Source organism: Sardina pilchardus, chromosome 1 (assembly GCF_963854185.1).
Source record: "Sardina pilchardus chromosome 1, fSarPil1.1, whole genome shotgun sequence".
Taxonomy (NCBI): Eukaryota; Metazoa; Chordata; class Actinopteri; order Clupeiformes; family Clupeidae; genus Sardina; species Sardina pilchardus.
Genome location: NC_084994.1, coordinates 24170953 through 24196217, shown reverse-complemented (window position 1 = coordinate 24196217; position 25265 = coordinate 24170953). Strand labels below are relative to the sequence as shown.

At 41.4% G+C, this 25265-nt stretch overlaps 1 protein-coding gene across 1 annotated transcript; it reads right to left on the bottom strand.

Annotated features, from left to right (window-relative positions):
* Positions 1–4427: 4427 nt before the first annotated feature.
* Positions 4428–24007, bottom strand: LOC134077476 (zinc finger protein 135-like). The gene is made up of 3 exons (XM_062533111.1): positions 23965–24007; positions 5967–6523; positions 4428–5210 (listed from the first exon to the last, which is right to left on the bottom strand). Exons 1-3 carry the CDS (start codon positions 24005–24007, stop codon positions 4428–4430), a joined length of 1383 nt encoding a protein of 460 aa, XP_062389095.1.
* Positions 24008–25265: the final 1258 nt, after the last annotated feature.

Genomic DNA, 25265 nt, shown 5'->3' with positions numbered 1-25265 from the left:
GGTTTCTGGAACATTTGCGGTTATTTTTTGCCAATGTTGCCGCATTGTCATTAGCCTATGCACAATTGGGTTTGTCACCAGACGTCCACTGGAAGTTTGCCATTATTGGCTAAGTGTGGTGACAAGTCACTGGCGAACAAATTTGGCACCGGTGGCAAACATTTCGTTGTCGACAGACGGTCACTGCACTAGGTGTTGGTGATGCGCGAATATCAGACTTCACAAGTAAAGATTATCACTGCACAGTGCGCACACTAGTGTCATTTTACAAAGTGTATTGTGATAATACACCCACTGGCGACGATAGCTGTATCAATTGTGTTGAAGTGTTTTTTTTTTTTTTTTTAGTGTGCGCAGCGCAATGAGATAGACCAGATAGGCCTAGGCTACTTCCCCCTCCCTTAGTTTTGCTCATGGATAAGTCTGTGCCGACTCTTGTTACACGAAAGACCATTTGAAAGATGCACTGCTGCAGAACGTAACCTTTCCTTTATTACACGAATTTGGGGGTCGTATTCGTTCGTGTTTTCCTCAAGCGCGTTCAAGTAGGCTAGGCTATCCTCACGCTGATAATTGCGCAACATGTCGAATATTCTATTAAAGTACGTTTTGATGTGTGGTTCGGTGACGCACCTTCTCTTAATAGATCGCTTGTAGTGACAGCTGACTGACAGCGCGGTGCACAATTTACGAGTCTCTCAAACGCCACAGAACTCAGAGCCGTCGTTCTCACACTAAACACGTTGGTCCTGCGGCGGTGACGCTTTGAGAGGCGGTTCCCACGCTCCGACTTGCGCGCTTGCTGTTAAATCACTTGGCCCAGAGTTCACTTATTCGGCAGATCCGAGAATAACGACGTGTTATTGTACAGTTGTCACCGCAGTTACATTGGTGCTATTTTGACACTATAGGTCCATTCACGTGTTGTTCGAAGTCCAGTAAGAGTTTAAGACAGTAGGCTGTGTGTATGTGTGTGTGTGTGTGTGTGTGTGTGTGCGCGCCCTTCGTGTCATCCATCCTGGTTTTGGCAGAGAGAGAGAGAGAGAGAGAGAGAGATAGGTGGAGGGGGAGGAGGTAAAGATATAGATGGAGGTAGAGAGGAGAGAGAGATGGAGGGGGAAGAGCATAAAAATGCTCTCACATCTCAAACCCTCTCTCTCCCGAACCCCCTCCCCCACCCCCACAGTGCCCACTTGTGATCTCTTGTGCATTATTAGGTTAACAGTGCCCACTTGTGATCTCTTGTGCATTAGTAGGTTAACAGTGCCCACTTGTGATCTCTTGTGCATTAGTAGGTTAACAGTGCCCACTTGTGACCTCTTGTGCATTAGTAGGTTAACAGTGCCCACTTGTGACCTCTTGTGCATTATTTATTAAGTTCACTTTTTTGTAGCACATGGACCATGACTACACATAGGCTACTGATTTTTCTTCTTAACTCAACTGCACAAATCTATTTCACACCTGGCGTTTCACGCTCAATGGTGTTTTTTTTGCCCCCAACGGCACCTTCCAGGCAGCACAGCCTAAAAGGCACTAACTTTACCCTATTCCTAACCCTAACCCCCTCAACCCTCCTCCTGCCCCTAAACTGAGGGGAGTAGTGCCTGGAGGATACCATTGAGGGCAAATTATACCAAAGACCGCGTTTCACTGGCAAACAACGGTGTACAGTGGGTGTGTCAGAAATGCATAAATAGGCCCTGCCTAATACCCGTGTGTGTTCGTGAAGGTTGTAGTGACAAGGGTCTGAAGAGTTATAATATGGGTGATATTATGTGGCAATGATACTTTTTTCATTTCATGGGAGTTTGGCTGCAGAGACTTTTGAAGTCTCTCCACAGAATTTTGCACGTTTGTCATTGTTGTGCTGCTGTGTGAGTGAACTCAAGATCATGCCAATCTCCCATGCTATTGTCTTTCTCAGTGTGTGTGTGTGTGTGTGTGTGTGTGTGTGTGTTTGCACTTGGAATTTCAGCTATCTTAATCTGTGTGTGTGTGTGTGTGTGTGTTTGCACTTGGAATTTCAGATATCTCTGATTTGTGTGTGTGTGTATGTGTGCAATTGGAATTAAGATACTGTATCTCTCAGGCTATCTTAATCTGTGTGTGTGTGTGTGTGTGTGTGTGTGTGTGTGTGTTTGCATTTGGAATTTCAGCTATCTCTCATTTGTGTGTGTGTGTATGTGTGCACTTGGAATTAAGCTACTGAATCTCTCAGGCTATCTCAATCTGTGTGTTTGTGTGTGTGTGTGTGCGTGCGTGTGTGTGCGTGCGCGCGTGCACTTGGGATTTCATCTCTCAGGCTATGTGTGAATCCGGCAAAACTCCCTACAGTATGCCATCTGTCATGTCTTTGCATCAGACACCTTGCATGTCAGCAGGTTTATTTGAGTCACAGGGAGGAATAGAAAACAACAGAAGGCCTCCATGTTGTGTTGAAATGTAATTTATTGATCCTTAAGCCTTGGTCTAACTTTCAGAAACTCCATCCTCAATCATGCATGTAAACAGATTACACAAAACACCTTAAGTTAAGGTTGCTCAAAACACCTTAAAGGAGAATTCCGGTGTGAAATTGACCTATAGCTGTACTGAAAGATGTGGCCGAGTAGGCTCCTTTGTCCAATAGGCTCCTTTGCTCACCCCCTAGCATTCCGAATTACATAGTTTTCAGCCAAGCTTGCTGTAGGCTTGCAGCTACCTGTTGGGCAAAACGTAGCCTATGCAGCTAAATCGCTATTTTTTAAACCATTAAAAAGGTTCCAAGTAACTCCACACTGCATTGGTAGACTTCTGAGGGTCCTGACATTTAAAACGAGATACTGAGAACTTTGGAAGCGCACAGAAAGTTTATTTAAAAAGACTGTTGTTTATACAAGCAATACCTTCATAGAATCTCTCCGCTGGCCACCATCTTGTAATCAAGTCACGATAAGCCGACTGACGAGCACGAACGAACAGGAAGAACATATTGGCCATCACCAGAGCTGGAAAACTCCAGCTTCAGTGAGTAAAAGTCCTGCTCTAACTAGCTGAAGACAGAGAATGTCCACTCGCTGAATGCTTCCGCATGGTACTGCAACTAGAGGGCGGTCGCGAGCAAGTGGAGAATGAATGGAGGTGAATGGAGTTTCTCCTAAAATCCACTTTTCTCTGGATATAATGTTTTGTGTAGAAATCGGAATATTGCATGTGAAAGGGGGTCAAGGAAAATGCACACGGCTGAGTATTAGATTTTTTAAGTCCCTTAATTGCTCTAAAAAGCCTTTCAAACCCATTGTTTGATCACTTGTTCGTGATCGCCCTTAGTGGAACTGCAACAGGAACTGCAACAGGAACTGCAGGGACAATGCAGGTACAATGGAGTTAATAGCGAGTGGACCGGCTCTCCATAAATGGGCTCTGCTGTAGAGTTGTGCTGATTAGAATCAGCTGGTTTAAGTGAATGTTTGGAACAGATATGTGGTAGGACTTTTACTCACTGAAGCTGGAGTTTTCCACCTCTGGCCATCACACATTTTAATGTTAATATGCAGGCGCAGACACCTCAGAAAATAGCATGACACCTGTCAGTACCTGGAAATTACATAATTTAATGGCATTTAACAACAGAGGACTTTCAAGTTCAGTCAAGTCAAGTTTATTTATATAGCACATTTCATACACAGACGTCACTCAATGTGCTTTACATAAACAGAAGCAAACAACAATATAAGAAACAGTAAAAATCAGGTTTCTATGACCAAGTATGACGGCGCAATGTTAAGTCTATGGGGACATTTTTAATAGTTTTTCATTCGTAGTTCAGAAAGTATAAAAGTTACAAAGTTGAAAAATACATAGCTGAAGTCACGTAAGTAAGACCTACGCAGCGCAATTTGAATGCAATTTCTAGTTAGACGGTTGAAGCTGAATTAGACGCACAAAATCCGTTAGAAGAAGAAGAAGAAGAACTGGGATAACAGGATGCACTCTAACAATCAGGTTTCAATGGCCAAGTACACTTTGGTCTCTGCATTTATCCCATCCGTGAATGAGTCACACACAGCACACAGTGAATGGGGAGGCACACACAGAAAAGCACAAAAGGGCAGTTGTTAAAAATTTCCAAAGCATCCGTCTCCTCTAAACTGACCCTCGATGTACCTGGAAATTTCACATCATTTAATGACATTGAACAATAAAAGACTTTGCACTGGAGGACTACGGAGTATGGATTCTCTCTTGTGTATGGAGATGAGCTGCGTGAGTAAAAGTCTTTCCACAATCTGAACAGTGATAAGGCTTGATACGCATCCTCTGATCTGGTCTTGGGAGAACTGCTTCGACTGAAGGACCGCGTGTAGTGTAGATACGCCCTCTGGTGAATCTTGAGTTGACCCACATCACTGAACGTCTTTTCACAGTCTAAGCACCACTAAGGACTACCAAGTATGGATTCTCTGGTGTCTCTTGAGAGTACTGCTTTGACTGAATGACTTACCACATGTTGTGTACTGATATGGCTTTTCCCCTGTATGAATCTTCAGGTGTGTCTTGAGATGAATGGTTTGATTGAAAGACTTACCACATGTAGTGCACAGATATGGCTTTTCCCCAGTATGGATCCTCTGGTGAATCTTCAGGGTACCGGAAGTCATAAAAGTCTTTCCACACTCTGAACACTGGTATGGCTTTTCTCCTGTATGCATCCTCTGGTATGTCTTGAGATGATGGGATCGTTTGAAAGACTGACCACATGTAGTGCACAGATATGGCTTTTCTCCTGTATGGATCCTCTGATGAATCTTGAGGTTACCTGAAGTTACAAAAGTCTTTCCACAATCTGAACAGTTATGAGACTTTATCCCGGTATGGATTTTCTGGTGTGTCTTGAGATGAGACGACTGAGTAAACGTCTTTCCACACTCTGAACACTGGTATGGCTTTTCTCCTGTATGCATCCTCTGGTATGTCTTGAGATGATGGGATCGTTTGAAAGACTGACCACATGTAGTGCACAGATATGGCTTTTCTCCTGTATGGATCCTCTGATGAATCTTGAGGTTACCTGAAGTTACAAAAGTCTTTCCACAATCTGAACAGTTATGAGACTTTATCCCGGTATGGATTTTCTGGTGTGTCTTGAGATGAGACGACTGAGTAAACGTCTTTCCACAATCTGAGCAGCGGTATGGTTTTTCTCCAGTATGCGTCCTCTGGTGTACCTTTAAATCTTTGCTATTATTGAAAGACTTACCACATGTATTGCACAGATATGGCTTTTCCCCAGTATGCATCCTCTGGTGAATCTTGAGGCTATTTGAATTTGCAAAAGTTTTTCCACAATCTGAGCAGTGATATGGCTTTTCCCCAGTATGCGTCTTCTGGTGATTCTTGAGAGAACTGCCTTCACTGAAAGTCTTTCCACAATCTGAGCAGTGATATGGCTTTTCCCCAGTATGTGTTCTCTGGTGTGTCTTGAGAGAACTGCCTTCACTGAAAGTCTTTCCACAGTCTGAGCAGCTATATGGCTTTTCCCCAGTATGTGTTCTCTGGTGAACCTTGAGCTGACTTGAATTTATAAAAGTCTTTCCACACTCTGAACACTGATATGGCTTTTCTCCAGTATGTGTTCTCTTGTGGACAGTAAGAGCTGAGTTTGCTCTGAAAGTCTTTCCACACTCTGAACACTGATATGGCTTTTCTGCAGTATGGATCCTCTGATGTAACTTGAGAGACAATGCATGGGCAAAAGTCTTTCCACAATCTGAGCAGTGATATGGCTTTTCCCCAGTATGCGTCTTCTGGTGAGTCTTGAGAATACCGCCTTCACTGAAAGTCTTTCCACAATCTGAGCAGTGATATGGCTTTTCCCCAGTATGTGTTCTCTGGTGAGTCTTGAGATGACCGCTTCGACTGAAAGTCTTTCCACAGTCTGAGCAGCTATATGGCTTTTCCCCAGTATGTGTTCTCTGGTGAACCTTGAGCTGACTTGAATTTATAAAAGTCTTTCCACACTCTGAACACTGATATGGCTTTTCTCCAGTATGTGTTCTCTTGTGGACAGTAAGAGTATAGCTTGCTCTGAAAGTCTTTCCACACTCTGAACACTGATATGGCTTTTCTGCAGTATGGATCCTCTGATGTAACGTGAGACTCAATGCCTGGGCAAAAGTCTTTCCACAGTCTGAGCAGCTATATGGCTTTTCTCCAGTATGTGTTCTCTGGTGTGTCTTGAGATTAGCCAACTGAATAAAAGACTTTCCACAATCTGAACACTGATATGGCATTTCTCCTGTATGGATCCTCTGATGGTTCTTGAAATTTGATGCATAGGCAAAAGTCTTTCCACAATCTGAGCAGTGATATGGCTTTTCTCCAGTATGTGTTCTCTGATGGATAGTGAGTTGTGCACTGGTTTTGAAACCCTTTCCACACGTAGTACACAGACATGGCTTTTGCCCAGTATGCGTTGTCTGATGTGGGTTGAGATCGGACCACCTCTTGAACCTCTTCCCATTTGTGATTCTTTCAACAGCTGTAATATAAGAAAAAAATGGTTAAAACAATCATTCAGTCATTCAATCACATAATCTCTCTTTCTTCCCCTACAGCAATGAAAATGTCATCTTTCTCCACTAAAAGTGTCTAGCTAGAGAAGGTATGAGATGTCAACACTGGCACGGATGAAGTCAAGAGGGTAAAATGCATCCTATCATTGAATATATTTAAATAATAATGTAAATATCTAAATGAACATTTCAATAATAAACATGAATATTATTATGTGAAATATACGATTTAAATAATACATATGAGATAAAGAATGTAAAGAACTCATCAATCCCATATTTTTCTGATGCAAACTTTTTATTATGGAAAAATCACTTTTTCTGGGATTTGATGTGTGTCTCTGGTGCTTCCACACACATACAAACTTGGAAAAAAAACGATCCATGCTGTTTTGAGTGAGATATGTGTTTCTGAATGCATCCTGCCTTCAGCCCTCAAGGTGAGCTGTTCAAAATCAGCAAGGTTTTACACGTCACAATTCTAAACATTTAACTATTCCCACCCACCATGTCCTTTTAGGGAATGATTACGTTTGGCTTGCCTAATGAGCCAGACCCACTTCAATAAAGGCTGCAAATTGCATTTGCTGCTGCTAGAGTGCGTCTAGATTTCGATAACTTTGGCATAGAATGGAATCCAATAGAGGTGCATCGAAGTGAGTAGGGATAAGGATTTATACTTACGAAATCTTTGAACATGAGTAAAAGGCACAAAATGAGGTTGGTGTAAGAGTTATCTGTGTGTTCTTGGGACTAATTCTAATTCCATCACTTGTAATACAAATGTATTACCTACAACTAAGTGAGATAACAGTTACAGTTAGCTAGCAAGCTAATCGTTTTACATTGGAGATTGGCCAGCTAGATGACTACTGTCAATAGCCACGTTTACATGGACATTTTTGTTTTGATTGAAATGAATCTGATTGATGATTGAATCCACCTGAATATGAAGACTGTTTACACCTGTTTACATTATGAACGCTAATGCCATTTAGTCTGCGTAGGCATAACAATCATTTAGAAGGACCTAGTCTTATTTTGACTTAGCTAAGTTCATTTGAGAAAATGTAGTTCTAAGTAAATAGTGATGTGAAACGTTGTTGTAGCCTAATACAAGTTACGGGGATTTGCCATTTGCAATTATCAGCTAGTTAGAAAGGTGAAGACCTTCAGCATCAATAGCTGTAATCACACATTCATTTGTCTACAGGCTTCATTTGCAATATTTCAGATTGTTAGGAGGAGACGTGGAGCTCTTGACATTGCATGCTAGACTTCTTCATGAGGGTGATGAGAGGGTGTGCCAACATAAACAAGCCACTGTACACAAGCTCTTCACATCTTATATTATATAATTTAGATGAACAAATATCTAAATGATCAGTATAACAACAATTTGAATCTTAAAATGTAACTTAACTGGTTCTGTTGGTTGGGTGATGATTGTTTGGTCGGGGCAATGCAAACTGTGAGTGTGGGTGTGGCTATGAGATGGGTCACCATGATGGATAAGTCTAGCATGTACAGTGGGCGTTGGTTGACATTGGCCGCTTTCACGTGAGATTCTCATGAGAATCACACGTGAATCACGTGTATTTTATTTATTTTTCCCAAGTGAAGCTGCAATGTCCCAAACAACCACCAGATGGCACTTGTGAGCAGGGTTAGGAATGTCGGCATTTACCACTAGCCAAACAGTTCCAAATTTAATTCAATCCCGAAGCAAGCTGAACATCTTTTCTGCTTTTAATAGCCTAGTCTCACGACAAAACGTGTTATTGTTTATGAAGGTGTCTTCTGTTAGCCTATTTTATGAAGAGGCATCTGGCTGTTTCGTTTAGGTTTGTTTTGCTGTCACTAATGGTTTCATGAGGTAGGCGTCCTAAGCACAACTGTGTTCTCATTTTTGGGTCAATACATACATTTTATTTAAAATGTGTGGATAGGCCGATGGTACGCTTGTTTTTATGCTGGCAACAAAACAAAATGGTTCACGAATGTTATTCTTGATTCTAAATGCGGGAAACAATTAAAAAATAAAATGTCCCATTTTCCGACGCACAACAAACCTCTAGGCTATGTTTATTTGAAATGTAAGCTGGCTGTTGTCAAATTTGTAACATAAGATAGACCTACTGGAGAAACTATGGTTTATGCTCTCTTATGCTGTTTCTTTCCAAACCGAATGCGAAGGAGGGAGAATGAATTACGAACTGAACGGTTTTGATTAAATGTAAAATGTCCCATTTTCCGAAGCACTACAAACATCTTGCCTAAATATTCTATTATTTGGGCCTATTATAAAAGTTGGGACTTTTTCGTTAGAAAACAATTTCATTTGAATTATGGACTGCCTTTGAATGAAATTTGATCGGACTTTCAGTTCACAGAAGAAAGTTTCAAGACGCTAAGAAACACGTTTGCCCCGTGGCATTAACGGCTTAATTTATTTCAAAAGGATATGACCTCATGAATCCCGTTGTTTGCCGTTCTACTTGTCTTTTTTGACCTATAATGATTATTGGGGATGCATCTCATATATCACTGCATTGCAGTGCAAGCCTATTGAATATTGACAGGTTTGAAAATCGTAACATTAGGCCTATTTTCAATCAATACAAGTTGAAAGCCACACATGTTTTGTCTTTGTTTTGTCTTCTCCTATATTTTGTTCGGCAAATTTGACAACTGTCAGCTTAAATGTCAAATCATATTTCCTTCCCTTTGTCGCCCTAGTTGGCTACATTGCCTAGTTGGTATGGAGAGAAACGCAGAGAAACGAGAGAAATTGAAAATAAACACAGAGAGTTTGTAAATAGGCTACTAAATAAATGTTTGCATGGGTAATGGACAATTTCAAGAATTCTGGTGAGATGCCGTGTACAATAAGATAGCTTGGATGCTCATGAGCGATGACGAGTGCGCGATTTTTAAAATCAGCCATGCCATCAGTCAGAGGGTCGATTCGGATATCTGTGTGTGCGGATTTTTCTGTCCGAGCCCAATACAGTTAAAATGTCATTCTCTTGATGGTTTCTCATACTTAGGCTATGACAATACGTTTGTTTGTGTGGAAAGCCTGATTTAGTAATTAAGCAACTGTAGGAAGGCATTCAGAAAGGTAAGGTGAGCGCAGAAGCTCACACGGGGCAACAAGCGCCAACACAGGCACGCACAAGAAGCCCAATCATATAGCCACTTGAAATTAAATGAACATAGCTGCTCAACCACAAATGGCCAAACTAACAGAACAAAACACAACACAACAGGTCCTGTGGACCTATCTAAATGAAATTCGAATCAACGCGTGTAGCCTAACATCAACATAGCGCAAATGAGGGTTATTGACATGAAAATCAGCTCTTGCCTTTTTCATCGAAAACAGTAGGCTACCTTACCTATTACTTAACTGCAACATGAGATCTATTGGTATAATCTACCTATGAAAGTTTGGGCTATGTTCTTATGCAGAAAAATGATTGCATCAACGGTGGATGGACAACTTTTTAAACATGTAGGCCTATTGCATCGTTGCGCTGACACAATAGCCTATAGCTTAAACGCACGTATTTTGTTGTCAGTAGTTTAACACATTTCTGCACATAGGAAGACGGATGTGAGGGAAATATTTTACATGTATTTTATTTTCAAAAATGTCAAAATGTTCAATGCATTATCGCGTTAATCTGACCGAGTTCTATCCGCGAACCTGATTTGTTTTTCTTTCCGCAAACACCTCGGTAGGCCCCTACGCCAGAAATGTGTTATTTGTAATTTGTTGCAAATCTCCCGACCACTATGTCGACCAGAGACGGCAAGACCAAGACAGTAAGACCAAGACAAGACCGAGGCAAAGATACTTAAATACCCCTAGCTTTCACTTCCAGTTAAAGTAACTGAAATTGTTTTTGGAAAAGGCCTACATTGTTGCAGGTACGACAACACATTGTTTCGGCTATTTCGGTCCATTATGCGTTGGCATTGTCGATCACAATAGGTTTATCTGTAGCCCTGGGCAGTGGGCACCAACTTTTTTTGATGAATTGATAAACATTTTGTGGTGGGGACAAAATCGTTCGTCATAAAAAAGTGGTGGAGACATGTGACGCTGCTGTTTCCGAAAGCCGGAAAGGAGTAAGCTCACTGTTGCAGACGCACACTCAACATAAGATTGCTAATGATGTGTGAAACTGCTCTGGGGGGGGGGGGGGGGGGGGGGGGGGGGTAAATTCGTCTTCTAAGGCACAGTTCACAGAGGGGGATGGTACAGTTAGCTTCCAACACTTGATGGCTCGCTTTGTGGTAGGCTATCTGAAATGGAATGCCTCAGTCGGCACGGCAGATGCTTGGAAAACGACTCAAAAGTCAAAGACTAGACTAGACTAATCGTTATTATATTTTCTATGTTTCAAATCACTTGATCGCAGATGTAACAGAACCCTCACCAATTTGAGTTGACAGTGGGAGTAAATTAAGAAGTATTTAAATTAAGTAGCCTAGGCTATTTAATTTTTCTTTCAGTCCATGATTCCATAATACCATTCGATCGTGCTGCAAATTATCAGACTTGAGAAGCACGCATCGCATCGGCAACTTAGCTGCTCAGTGGCCGAATTTTCTGTCGAGTGTGGAGGAGGTCAGCAGTTCGTGAAAAAAGCTGCAGATCATAGACAGAGAAAGCAAATGCTCTGAGAACAGAACACAACTGCATGTCAAGTGTAGCCGAGGGTCTGTCTACGCAGAAACAACACGTTTTGACCGTGCGTTTCAAGTGTAGGCCTATGCCGCGAATATCAAATATACTCGACTGACTGAATCCCTTATATTTTTTGGCAACTGTTAAAATATTCAAAACCATGCACATGAAATATCAAAGATAATAGTAAGGCATGGTAGGCTACTGTTCTTCGATAAACGACCAATAGCCTATTTTAGATTCACTTCTCCCGTCCAGGGACGTGCACAGGAATTTTGAGGGGCAGTTGCCTCGGACCTGACACACACCCCACCACCCCTCCCCCCCCACCCCCCCCCCCCCCCCCCCCCCCCCCCCCCCACCTCCCAAAAAAAAAACCCCACACAACTCATCTCTTGGCCTATCTGCCCTATATGCCTCATCCTGGTCCACATTTTCTAGGGTCTGGGGGCTTGTGGCTGCTCCTCATCTTATGAGTCTGATTAATTAATCAATTCACCTACACAGTGTCATCTTTATGTCATCTTTATCACAGTGCATGGTCTCTGTCTCACCTGCTGGTTGGCTTTTTCGTAGCCAACCCTGCATTGATGTGCTGCCCTTTGCTGCCTACTTGAGTTGTCTCTCCCTCTCCTGAATTTTTTCAGTGATCATTTTTACTTCAATAGGCCTACCCCAAATAGTGATAGGATTTAGGCATTCAACCATTTTGAATGAAATAATGAATGTGATGCATTAGGCTACTTCCATCATTCATTCTTCTTGCTAAAACAAAATGTGAGAAACTAACTATTATGCCTATACCAAAAAAATAGTTGGCTAGCCTGCTATGGGACAACGGGCTGCTTGTCTGCTTGCAGGCTGTCTGATTATTTAGGCTAAACGTAGCAAACTCAGCCTGGATTTATGGAGATTGTAATTAATATCATACAACTTCATGATGATTATTGTTCGTTTGTCATACTGTACATCACAAACTAACCTTTTCCGACAACGTTAAGGAGGCAGTCGGTCTCACCAGACAACCGCGACAATATCTTTCGTCTAGGGCCACGATAGACTGTCATGCAGGCTCAACCCAGGTGCCGGTCGCGTGCAGCGCTACAACTACAGAAGCCTACGTAAACAGAATTTACCCTCCTGACTTTCGCTCTCGGTGCCCCAATGGAGTGAATGAGGCTACTTTTACTTTGGAATTTTTTAAAAATCTAGGCCCACGTGAAATTCTGCATCCATTGTAGCCTACGATGTATTATTATTTTTTGCCCTCGGAAGGGCAACATGAGTCGAGAAGGGCATATGGGCAGTTGCCCGAGCAACCTGAGCAACCCCCCTGTGCACGTCCCTGCTCCCGTCCTCCGCTGATCAGAGCGCAATTTCGAATAGCCCAACTACGATTAAAATATTTATGCTTTGGCTACTGTATTTCAGGGCCTACACCACCTTGAAAAATGTCTCTGCCCCCCGAAAAGGTAGGTCTAAAGCCTACATATTCACCAATCTATATGGATTACTCCATAAAGTAAAGCAAACTAACCAGCGGTGGTAATTTTCGTGGAGTTAGAATGAACTAGGGACACAGACCGGTTTCAGCATCACTCTGGCTCTGGTTTCGTTTTTTTTTTTTTGCGCGAGCCGAGTCCTGAGGACATGATAGAAGCCAGCGAACTAGCCTTCATTCTCCTCGGAATGAGCCATTTAAGTACGAAGCTGATAAAGTAACCTAAATATAGCCTAGGCGTGCGTTTAAAACTGGTTCTGGCGGCAACGGCGCAGCAGAGTCAGAAACGCAACAAGTCCTCAACATCGTTAAGATCATATAAAATGTATGTCCCCAGCACTTATCAAACCAAGCTGTAAAATAGCGTTTTTGTCCCCTGAAAACTAAACTGACGCCCTTGGATAGATAGATAGCTATCCAAAGAGAAATTACAGAATTACATTCATGAGGAAATAGCCTACGTCAGATTACGGAACTATTATAGAGACGCAGTCTAACTCAATAAAACTTGTTTGCATAGTGCTAATCATCCTCACTGTTGTCAAACTCTCGAATGAAACATAAAGTGTTATTTCAATCTGCTGCTTGTGTTAATGGCAATTTTGAACTATGACAAATAATTTGTTAGTTCATGCTCGTCTTTTTCGAAGTGCAGAGCCTTGCGAACATTTTCAGAGTGCCAGACTGAATTGACAAACACCCGAAAAAACACAACAATAAAAGAGTTGCAGTGTTGTAGTCTGTAGGTGACTAGGCTCCTAGGGATTTCTGTTGGCATTTCCGAAATATAGGCTACTATATGGGCTGGGCCACTAGAGGTTGCTTCCTGGCCGCTTATTGAATGAGTAGAACTGGGCTACAGTATCAATCACACCGCAGCAATGCTACAGCGGACTGTACTGCCACCTAGTGGCGGTAAGTTGTAATGCAGCTGTAATACATTTCACGTTGAACGTGAATCAGGCAAAGCGTGAGTGAAATGGCCATTCTCAAGTAACGCTTACTGTAAAGCTACTCTTGCGACAATAACAGTGTAGGCTATAGCTGTGATGATCAGTATCATCACTATGATGTCTTTAGTCTTTTTAATAGTTATAGCAGATGTCTCAAAATTCTACAAGATATCTAGAATATTTTTTCCCAAAATTCAATATTATTCCTTAGTTCATGTGTTGTTTCAATGCTTTTTGAATTGTAGTGGCTGACACATGGCTGTGTATTTCCATAGTTAATTGATATTTGTAAAGCAACTTCAAAATGACCAGCCTCTCATCATGCGAAAATGAAAGTAGTCCAACTTCAAACACACTTGGATGTTGAAAAGAAAATATTCTACTTGTTGTCTTTACTTTTATTCTCCCCAATGACGATAACGTTGAATTTAATTCATTATAATAAAGAAAATAATATGGATGCAAGGTTAAAACTTTGCACAGTAGGTGCTGAGTAATATTTAGCTTTATTGACAAAGTATGAAGCAAATCCAAGATGGCCAGGTGGGAGGCATCTGTTGATTGGGCACATAATGACCAAGTTAACAGTTAATTAGTGGGGCGTGTCTAAATGAGCAGCAGCTCATAAATATGTAATGTGCAGCAGAAACGGCACACTCTGAAAGGGACTGAATTAGAGGATATTATAAGTCGGTAATAATGTTTTCCTACAAGCTATTTCCAGCAAACAACTTCAGGAACATGTTTTCTGGAACTCATAGACCCATTTTAACTTCTGGAAAAATACCATAATATGGGACCTTTAAGAATCAACCTTGTAGGAGAAGAGTCATCATGGTCATTTGCTCTTTAAAGAGACCCTATGCAACTTTTTCATGGTCATAAAATCGCTTAGAAATCGTTGTTTTGCTTGACTGACCAGTTTTATCGAAAACAGTCACATTTCCTCCCGCCCCTAGTGTCCCTATCCGCTATTACAACCTTGCAACTTTCTGATGAACGATCGTCTGCTGTTTACATCTGGAAGTCAGAGACGTGTAAGGAACAAGAAGAACCACACTTGCAATTTATATATTTATATATAGCCTATATATGTATAAATATACACGCTAAAGCTGTCGGGGAAGCTCTGCAGAGAAATATGCAAGCATAAAACGAGCGAAAACGAAAAACGAAACCGAAACCAGAGATGAAATCGCCAATCCTGCATTGTTCCTCTTTAAGGCACATTGTGTTCAGAAGAAAATATTCAATATTTATTTAAACATTCAAATGCATCAATCTGAAGAAATTCAGAGGTTAGTCTTACCTTTTTTTTAGCTTTGCACACAGAATTGTATTTGAATATAATAAAATAGAATTATAGCTGTGCACACAGGTGGAATAGTTTTGATGATACTGCAATAAGTTCACAACCACAAAGCATATTTTCACAATTCAGAAATAGCCTAGTCGGGGGGGCGCTGTGGCGCAGCAGGCTACAGCGCTCAAACCATATATACGAGTCTGAGTGCCCACGGGATCCCAGGTTCAAATCCGGCAAGTGGTCATGTCCCGATTCCACCCCATCACCCTTGAATTTCCCCTTGGGGATCAATAAAGTATCTATCTATCTATCTATCTATCTATCATCTCTCTCTACCACTTGCTTCCTGTCTACCTCTTCACTGTCCTATAATAATAAAGGCAAAAAGGCCAAACAAAAAAAAAAACCGAATATATATTGACCCTTCCCACTCACGTGACCTTAGTAAGCGCGGCTGCCATTTTGGACATGTAGTGGACTGAAGTTTGAATGCAATGGACGAGAAAACGTAAATGAAAAACAAAAAAGAAAAACGAGTAAAATAAAATGCAGAAAACACCTTCACTGTCCAGCGATGTAGGGCATTTACACTAAAGTTTTAAAAATATGAGTGCTATCCATTCATGACCATAAGAGAACAAAAACAGAATTTTTGTTTTTCATTGCTTTAAAAAAAATATGGGTTTGTTTCGATGAATAAGTCTTCAATGGTGGGAAGGTTATTCCTTTGTGATATTGGACAACTAAACAGGGTACTGCCCCAGTGTTCAATTTTTTAGAAAATAATATGGTAGCCTTAAGACAGGAGAGGGGTTTAAAAAAATTGGTGCTCATTAAATACAGGCATGTTCTGCCTTTTTTTAGGACGCGTCTATCCACATTTGAAGAGCCATATCTCAGAAACTAAACAAGATACCAAGCTAAAGTTTTGGTTTTCTTCTAATGAGACATGGAGGAACATTTGGACCAAAAATCAGGAAAAACTGAGGACCATGGTGTCGGACCTGTTCCAACTGATATGGAATTGCCCATACGGCGGCCATATTGAATTTTTGGCCAAAATTGAACATGCCCAAAATCTTAATCTGTTCCAATAGGGCACAGGTGTCAAACTCAAGGCCCGCGGGCCAGATGTGGCCCGCCACGTCATTTCATATGGCCCGCGAGAGCTTTAAGGGTCTGATACAGTATGTGGCCCGCGAGAGCTTAAAAGGTCCGATACAGTTTTTGCGTATAGGCAATACACTGCAATACAATGCACGCATGTGAGACTGACAGGGAGGCAACATCAACCACCTTCCTCTATGATCAGTGCAACTGGCTACATCAGATGTGATAGCAAACTATGTTAGCGAACGGAGCGCCTAAATTACACGCTCGGTTTAGCCTGCCTGTGAAACGCATGATTGTTTGAAGTGCGTGTGCTTCTTTGAGAGGGGAATCGATGTAAGTTGTAAACTACGTGATACGTTTACGTCTACGTTTAAAAGTCATGTATAATTGTGTGTAGTCCTATTATCCAAAAAATCCAGCTCCAAATCCTTGCTAATCGAGCAAGTGATTGTTTGGCCAAAAGCGAAAATAAGCCTATTCTGACCGAGAAGAGGTGCATTCATATCAGGCAAGCAGAGGTATGCCAGAAGTTTGTAGTAATCGCCCTGTTGCTTTGCATTTTCATTTCAGTTTAAAACGAACAACATAGAATCCACACAACACCTTTCAACTTTAAAACTTCAAAGAAAAAGTCCACCGGGACCGTTCGCTTCTACTGTATGTGTATGGAACGGTGTAGGCTAGTGACGCATTTCATATGGATGCACTTTTTGACATGACAGTTAGCCTACTCGTTTGCATCACTTGCTAGATGTAAAACTGCATTTCGTTACTGGTATTTCACTCGTGCAATGACAGTAAAGTTGAATATACTCAAATCTAAAAACTCAGAAATATGAAAAAAAAAAGAATCCATGGCATGATCTCTTCCTCATTGAAAAGTCAAACTGTAGCCTATGGAACTGACAGTGGTGTTTTGTTTTTACAAAACATACCAATAATAAAAAAGAACATGTCATGCTGATACCTTTTGCTCTTCTCGATTTTAGAAGTTTTACCGATGCTAAAGATTTTGTGGCTGGTGCTACAAATCTTAGAAGTTACATCTGGCCCTTTGAGGGCAACCATTGGGCTGATGTGGCCCTCGGTGAAAATGAGTTTGACACCCCTGCAATAGGGGTTCTGACCAGGAATCCATTGAGAAAACTTTGACCAAAAACTAGGCCCAAAAGTTCTAGCAAATGACCTGTCTGTTAGGGCAGGGGCGGTTTTTAGCTATTTTGGGGCCCTAGGCGAACACAGCCATGGGGGCCCTCCACATACGTTCTTCATATACAAAAAATTAGGAAGGGCCACCCCTAGTGCATCTGTCAATAGCCTATGGATTCCTACAGTCATACAATACAACAGTAGTGTAATAGTAAACTCATTTTGTTGTATCCACAGGCCTAAGGCAGAACAACAATTTTGATATCTTAATACAGCCTAGCTTATGTTAATAATTGTTGATAGGCTACCAAATAAGTGTAGGCCTACAAAAACAAGTTTAGCCTAGCCTAACATTAACTTCACTCTTTCAAATTATGAGCCCTAGGCTGTTTTAAGGGCATTTGTACTACCTTCAGTTAGACAGCACAGTCTAGGCTACCCAGCTCTGCCACAATAGCATGTATTAATACTTGCATTGATTTTATTTAAATTTTTAATAAAAATACAAAAAGTACACTATACAAACTCTTCCATTTTGAAGTGTATCTCACCACAGCAAGCTGACAGCTCGACATGACTTTCATGTTTGTGTAAGCCTGACTGTCCTGAAAATGGCAATATAAGAACCATGGTGGAGGGATACTTTGGGGCTGAACAATTTACAGAGATATGTGGTGTGTGACTGTGTGCCTTACAGAAATAAATGGCCATTTTTATTTAGTGATGCTCCGTATTTGTGACACAAACTGATCTGACCTGACTCGTTTGTGCAGTAGGTTACGCATGACGTGCACACATGATGATTCTCTATAACAACTTTTTACTACATTGGCATGAGTAAAGGTAAGGGCAAAAAAGTGTTTATTTGTCAAACAAATTTGGATGCAATATGTGTCTCATTCAGATACCATACAGGAGTTTGCTAGGATCTCAAAACCTGATTATGAACGTGCCTTGCCATAGAGAAACCTATGGTAACGTTGGATTATGAACTATGCCAAAAAAAAAAAAAAAAAAACACAAAAACATGGAGTAAGTGGAGCCAAATGAAGTTATTATTATTTTGCTGTCACTTGGTCTGTTTTATAACCTAGAAGGTTGTATTTGGTATCTGTGCTCCGTTTCTCCTCATTCATCTGATATGCGTGGCATGTCTGTGCGATCCGAGTTCGTGAGTAATTCCAGCCTAGAGGTCTGAACAAAATCTAGATCATAGGTTGCCTGCATCGGATGCGGCAGGAGCAGGCTGTAGCGATTGATCTAATTTTCGCCATTATCGTTGTTGCCAACCTCCACGGGTGGTGTCTCCGTAAAGTAAATGGTCATTCACTTTAGGCAGTCTGGCAATGTATTATTTGATATCCACTCGCATTTTTCTGTTATTGCAACCGCTTGGATAACTTCGTCCTCGCTTCATTTTTAGCACAACGTCCGTCTTTTTTACATTATCAGCTGCGTATTTCGTCTTTCCCGGTCAATGGAATAATCCATTGTAGCACTAAAAAGGGAGGGAGGGTGCAGAGACATGTACTGAACTAGGCATTCTGATGGGTTTTTTTGTTGGATTAGAAGTACAATAAAAAAAAAAATGCAGTGATTATGTCAGCTTAACCACATTTCAGAGTATTAGCCTATTCATTTTTGTATTTGTTGTACATTTTTTGAAGGGTAAGTGATTCATTGGGGGCCCCTTACTAGTTGGAGGCCCTAGGCGGTTGCCTAGGTTTGCCTAATGGTAAAACCGCCCCTGGGTTAGGGTCACATGATAGGGCAAGCACTGACTTACAGGCGGGGCTTCAGAGATGTCATTACCTGTGGCTAATTAGGCTAAATTGAACACCTGTCCTGAGTACTTGGCTCACAATTAGTTTCCAGGCCTTCGGAAAGGATTGGGGGTCTGTGTTTCCCCTTTTTGAGAAATGTTTGCCAGTGAGCAGACAAACTTTGACAATGTACGGTCTATTTGGATTTAAAACCACCACACCACCCAAAAACTGAACATCTCAACTGAACTGACGCTTGGGCTATTCGAGGTGCTATTCAAGAGCTACACTGGGCCAGGGAGAGCCACAGGTAAGTGACCTCTCTCTGGAGCTCTGCCAAAGCTGACACGCACACATTACACGCACACATTAGCTTCTACTTCCACATCTTTGCATCACGTAGGGCCAGTGTGTAGCTTAGTGTTTTGGGGGTTTACGTTCAGGTTATGGGGTGGTCTGGGTTGCAGCTGAGAACAAAAGTACACCCTAGACAACGAAGCGTAGCTTAGTTTGGTAGCTGGCCTGGACCATTTCGTAACATATTCCTTTCGATTACCATTTTACTTGTTCCTCGTGTTAGCCGTGGTCGACTACTGGTAGTCCATGTCCAAAATGGCACTTACTTTTGCTCTGACGTCACGTGGGATGGGTCAATATAAACCGCTCACAAAAAGTAAGGAAACTTGACTTTGGCACATTATATCTCCCCTTTACTAATACCAACCAGTAAAGTGTTTCATATCATTTTTATCGTTGATTTGTCACCTTTACAATGAGGTATAGCTTGTAAGCATAGGGAAATCATGGAATGAGCAATACAGCCAAATGTCTGAGTAGTGCCAACCAAAAATGTGCCAAAATGGCCAGTAATAGGGTTCTGCTGCCAGACATCTCGTTTTGGGCTTCAAGTGCTACCAGGGGGGTATGTTACAAAACCAAGATAGGCTTACTGGGTTATCCTTGATGAACATAGCCTTGACTTGGTTTCACAGAAGAGATCACATATAAGTTACCATGGGAATTTATACTTGGAAGCTAGCCTGCTCCCGACCAGGCTAACAGCCAAGCTAAGTTAATTCTAATGGTAATAACATTATCTGGGCCCGTATTCACAAAGAATTTTAGGGCTAAAAGTAGCTCCTAACTGGCGAATTTAGGAGAAACTCCTAAAAATAATGGGCGTGTCACTCCTAACTTTAGGACTCCTAATTTTTCTCACTAAAAGTAATTCACAAAGCATTTTAAGCCTAAAAGTAGCTCCTAAGTCTAGGACAGCTTAAAAGAAGTCGAGAGGACTCCTAACTCAGTAAGACCTATTCACAAACCGCTTTTAGTGGCATTTCACGTCGCGATGTAGTGAAATGACCGTGCGGTTACAGGAGCTGTCATGCGAGGGAATCATTGTGCATTGCAACTAAGAGATGCAATAACGCCACCGACAATCAAAAAAACACCACTGCATGTAAACTAAATGTAACGTGTCCTTGTAGGGCTAAATTAAATTGAATTGTTTATCCTCTTCGCGAATGTAGGCTACGTGCTTTCACACAGATTCATTTAAACCATGTTGCAAATATAGGCTGCTCCAGTCCATGTGTCATTATGCTCCTAGGCTATTTGCTTTAGCCTACTCTTTATTAATTTAGGCTATACCCATTTATTCACCATCTTCCATCCTTCACAGTCCGACATAGCGCACGCATTCTCACCAGCAAAGACCTGACACCTGTCACTCAACTCGTCATCGTAGGGGAGGTTTTTGCCATCAATCCCGCCTTATTATCACCAGCCAATCAAGGTGGTCACTTTCATCAAGCTCGTGCATGAGTAATGACATCAACCATAGCAACGAAGACTCACTTTTAGTTTAGGAGTGGGCGTTTCTCCTTACTAAAAGTAGGTCTGAAAGGCTTTGTGAATAACTTTTAAGGGAAAACTCCTAACTAAAATCTTCTAGCGCGATTTAGGAGTACTCTTAGTGGTAAGATAAAATGCTTTGTGAATACGGGCCCTGATTGGTTCTGCTAGCTGTCATTCAAATCAGACCTCAATGCGATTTTTTCAAAGAGCTGTATTCCATTTTTATATTATTTGCTACTTGCATTTACTCACAAAACACAGCAGAATGTCTGCCTAATACCATATGGATTTCATTTAAATTATGGTGGCCTTATAATTAATAACATAGGCTACTCGTTGTTTGCTTCTTTTTTGACGGACGTTTGATGAATAGCCTAGCCTACTGTAGTAGTTGATTGGAAGTGGAGGGGACATTTTTCGAAGGTGTTTTAAACTAATTCGGCTTTTAAGACAAATTAAGATATATATAGTCATATTGTGTGCATCTTTGCGGTGGCAAAGCGCTTTCTTAATGACGTTGCGTGCCGAGACAAGGAAGCTCTCACACGTGGGTGCATACGTAGCCTACATTCGCATTCACTTGGTCTGCCACACCTACTCCCGCTATGTAACAGAAATAATCATGATTCCCATCCAAAAAAGTACAACATTACCTCGTTGTTAGTCTATATCAAAAGCGGTTGTTCACTTTGTGTGCAAGACGCTATTTTTCGCGTCTTTTTTATTCCAACCGTGAGGTATTTGGGGGAGAAACGAGAACGCGCACACATACCGAATAACTTACACCTGGCTTGACCTAGCCGCCTCAACTCATCTGCGCTCAGTATTAGTGAAACGTATTTAGCATGTTTACTTTGACCAGGCTTGGTCAACCGCGTGTGTCGTCACTTATCTTGGATCTACTTACTCTGGTTTTGTGAAATACGCCCCAGGTGAGTTTAGATACCGGGATGAGATTCTGGAGCCAGTGGCAATTCCATATCTCCAGAATAAAGGACCAAATGCCATCCTCCAGGATGACAACGCGCGCCCCCATATGGGATCATCAGAGAGTACCTCCAGAATTTGGGAGTGGAGAGGATGGAATGGCCTGCCGTGAGTCCAAACCTCAACCCAATTGAACACTTGTGGGATCAGCTTGGGCGTGCTGTACGTGCCAGAGTCACCAACAGAACCAGGTTGGCTGACTCACAACAGATCCTTATTGAGGAATGGAATGCCATCCCACAGCAGAATGTAGCCAGGTTGGTGACCAGCATGAGAAGAAGGTGCCAAGCTGTCGTGGCTGCATATGGATCCTCTACACGCTACTGAGGACCTGGACACTGAGTATAAAATGAACGAATGTATGCCCAACATGTTTTGTTTTCCTCATTTCTGTGGGAGAGTGCAATCGTCAATGCTTGAAGTAACAAAGGTGAATTCCAACAGAAAACAGGCCATTTTGGCACATTTTTCGTTGGCACTACTTACACGTTTGCTTGTGTTGCTCATTCCATGGGAGCCCAATGCTTACAAGCTGTACCTCATTGTAAAGGTGACTAATAAGCGATGAAAATGATATAAAACACTTTAGTGATTGGTATTATTAAAGTGGAGATATAATGGGCCAAAGTCAAGCTTCCTTACTTTTTGTGAGCGGTTTATATAAAAAAGAAAGAAATAGCCTAGTCAAAGTAGTATAGGCTACATTTCAGCACAATGAAATTATAGAGAAGTAGCCACCTGTGTCATTCAGCTAGTTATTTGATCTAATTGTTATATTATGACAATATGCCATGATCTATAGATGCTACATCTTTCTATTTCAGGACAGTCTGGGCTACCCATATCTGGGAAAGTATGATGTGATATTTGCATTTGTCTTTTGTCAGGCTTTATATAATAATCTTTTTTTTTTTATTGCATTATTGTCAAGCATCTCAGTAGAAATATATCTGTGTAAGTGGGATTGTCTGGAATCTGGCCATAAGAACCGTGATGGTGGGATACTCTATAGCTAAGCAATGTACACAAATGTTTACAGCTGTGCCATTCAGAATATAAATACGATTCAGTTAAGTTCAATGTATATACTCTCACGAACCATTTATCACAGCAACCTGGCTGGCGCTAATTCCCTCGGAAAGCTTAGATTTCACTCGTTCATGTGTTATGCGGTGTGACATTTCTGCAACGTAGGGATGTCACGATTAGAGATTTTGGTGGTACGATAATTGTCTGAAGAATAATCACGATTTTACGATTATTACGATTATTTTGTGTGAATATTGTTGACAACTGCACTAATATATAAAATCACACAAAGACATTCTGTAGAGGTTTTGATCTTATATAGTAATAATAAAATAATCACTCTGCTTAGTAAACTATAGTCAAAAGCTCTAGTCTCTCTCCTGACAATTTAACACACCATGAGAGCACTACTCAAATGACATGACGTGAGCAAGCGAGATAGTTAGCAAGTAACTCCAGATGTAGATAGATAGATAGATAGATAGATACTTACTTTATTGATCCCCAAGGGGAAATTCAAGAAAGTAAAAGTTTGGCAATAGGTTGCGTAGCCTATTTCTGAAATGTCATTAAACCCAACAGTGGGCCTAAATGAACTAAATCTAATAGCCTAGGTAGGTAAGCTATGCAAACTTGACAGTTGAAAGTGAGCAAATCAACTCGTTCTTTCCGTCTTTCTGTTTAGTGCAACATTGGTGTAACTGTTTTGATTCCATGCGAGTTATCTGGTATCGAATGTACGTTTTTATGTGTGTGCAACGGAAAAGCAGTGTAGGAGAGCCCTCACGATTTTTTAACCCTGACGTTTCACGCTGTGGTTTTACGGTTTACCGTGACATCCCTAATGGCAAGCAGGTCAAACGTGACCGCCTGAAAAACGTATTCCCACCATAGAGCGTAAAAGAAATGGAGAAACGGACTCTGTTGTTCTCAATGGGAGGGGACTGAAAACAATTCTGATTACTTCCCATCATACGCCCGTGACGTTAGCCATCCTGTAACTTGCTGTAGTCAGCCCTTGTGTGTGTGTGCTTGTGTGTCTCTTACTGGTCTCGGGCTGTTCTGCATCTCCATTGGTCTGCGTCTGCATGTCGGTTCCTCGCTGTCCTTGTGGTCTACAGCAGTCCACCAGCACCACTGATACCCTCTTCATCTGGACCAGAGACACTGAATCTGTAGGGAACAGGTCAGTTTTAGAATTTGAGTACAGCGCAAATGTAGCAGGAGTTGTATGTTGGAGTACTTTGGAGCATAAATACGGCAAAAAAAACTGCTGAAGCAGCTTCATACATTTCCACCAGAGAATTTCCATGTTTTTTTTTTTAAATCAAATTTCCATGACCTTATATTCCCCAAAACATCACATCAACTGGCACTACATTAATAATAAATACCATGCGTGAGTTAACGGGATGGTTACCTAGAAGTAACACACTCAAAAAAGTTTGCCAATCGGTTGTGTAGCTTTTTTTTTTTCGATAAGCAGACAAGCAGCATTAGTCGTCAGTCAACAAATCAACAATAATCCCACAGATCAACACATTAATCAACTATTAAAGTATACGGGTAATCGTTACTCTCAGCCCTTGTGTGTGTGCTTGTGTGTCTCTTACTGGTCTCGGGCTGTTCTGCATCTCCATTGGTCTGCGTCTGCATGCTGGTTCCTCGCTGTCCTTGTGGTCTACAGCAGTCCACCAGCACCACTGATACCCTCTTCATCTGGACCAACTCTGTAGGGAACAGGTCTGTATAGAATTTGTGCAAATGTAGCAGGAATTGTATGTTGGAGTACTTTGGCGCATAAATACTGCAAGAAACTGTTTGCGAAACACAGTTGGTATCAATCTTATATGATACAAACATTTTGTATTGTTTTTAATATATATATAAAACATACCAAGAGCTTTTCATGAAATCATTCAAAGAGTTTCACTTATTTTAAAACATCTTACCAAAAACAAATTTGCTTAACACACTTAGGCCTACAGGCAAATTAATTGTGTAGTTTATACTACGTTTTAAATACTTCGTTGCAAACAGGAGGGACTGAGGCTTGAATTCACTCTTACTTGCTGTTAAAACAGTCAGCAAATAACGTGCAATGCTTAAAGTATTCCCACACAATCTAATATCCATAGCCCTCTATCTCTCCATCCACGCACGCTGCTGGCCTCCAGCACCTACTGCTTCTCTGCCTCCCTTGTGTTGTTTATTGTGTGAACGTGAGAGTAGCTACTTCAGATATGATATGAAGGGGGACACGGACACAGGACCATTAGTCGATTGACGTAATCCTTGAAAAAGTGGCTTGGTTTTGAAGGACTCATCCATGCAAATGCTAATGAATA

What these genes read in the sequence shown, in the direction of transcription:
- LOC134077476 (XM_062533111.1), bottom strand. Translation starts at nt 24,007, where the DNA reads ATGCAGACGCAGACCAATGGAGATGCAGAACAGCCCGAGACCA. An exon ending in TGCAGAACAGCCCGAGACCA is followed by an intron (nt 6,524 to 23,964) that starts GTAAGAGACACA and finishes CTTATATTACAG; the next exon opens with CTGTTGAAAGAATCACAAAT. An exon ending in TAAATTCAAGTCAGCTCAAG is followed by an intron (nt 5,211 to 5,966) that starts GTTCACCAGAGA and finishes AAAGATTTAAAG; the next exon opens with GTACACCAGAGGACGCATAC.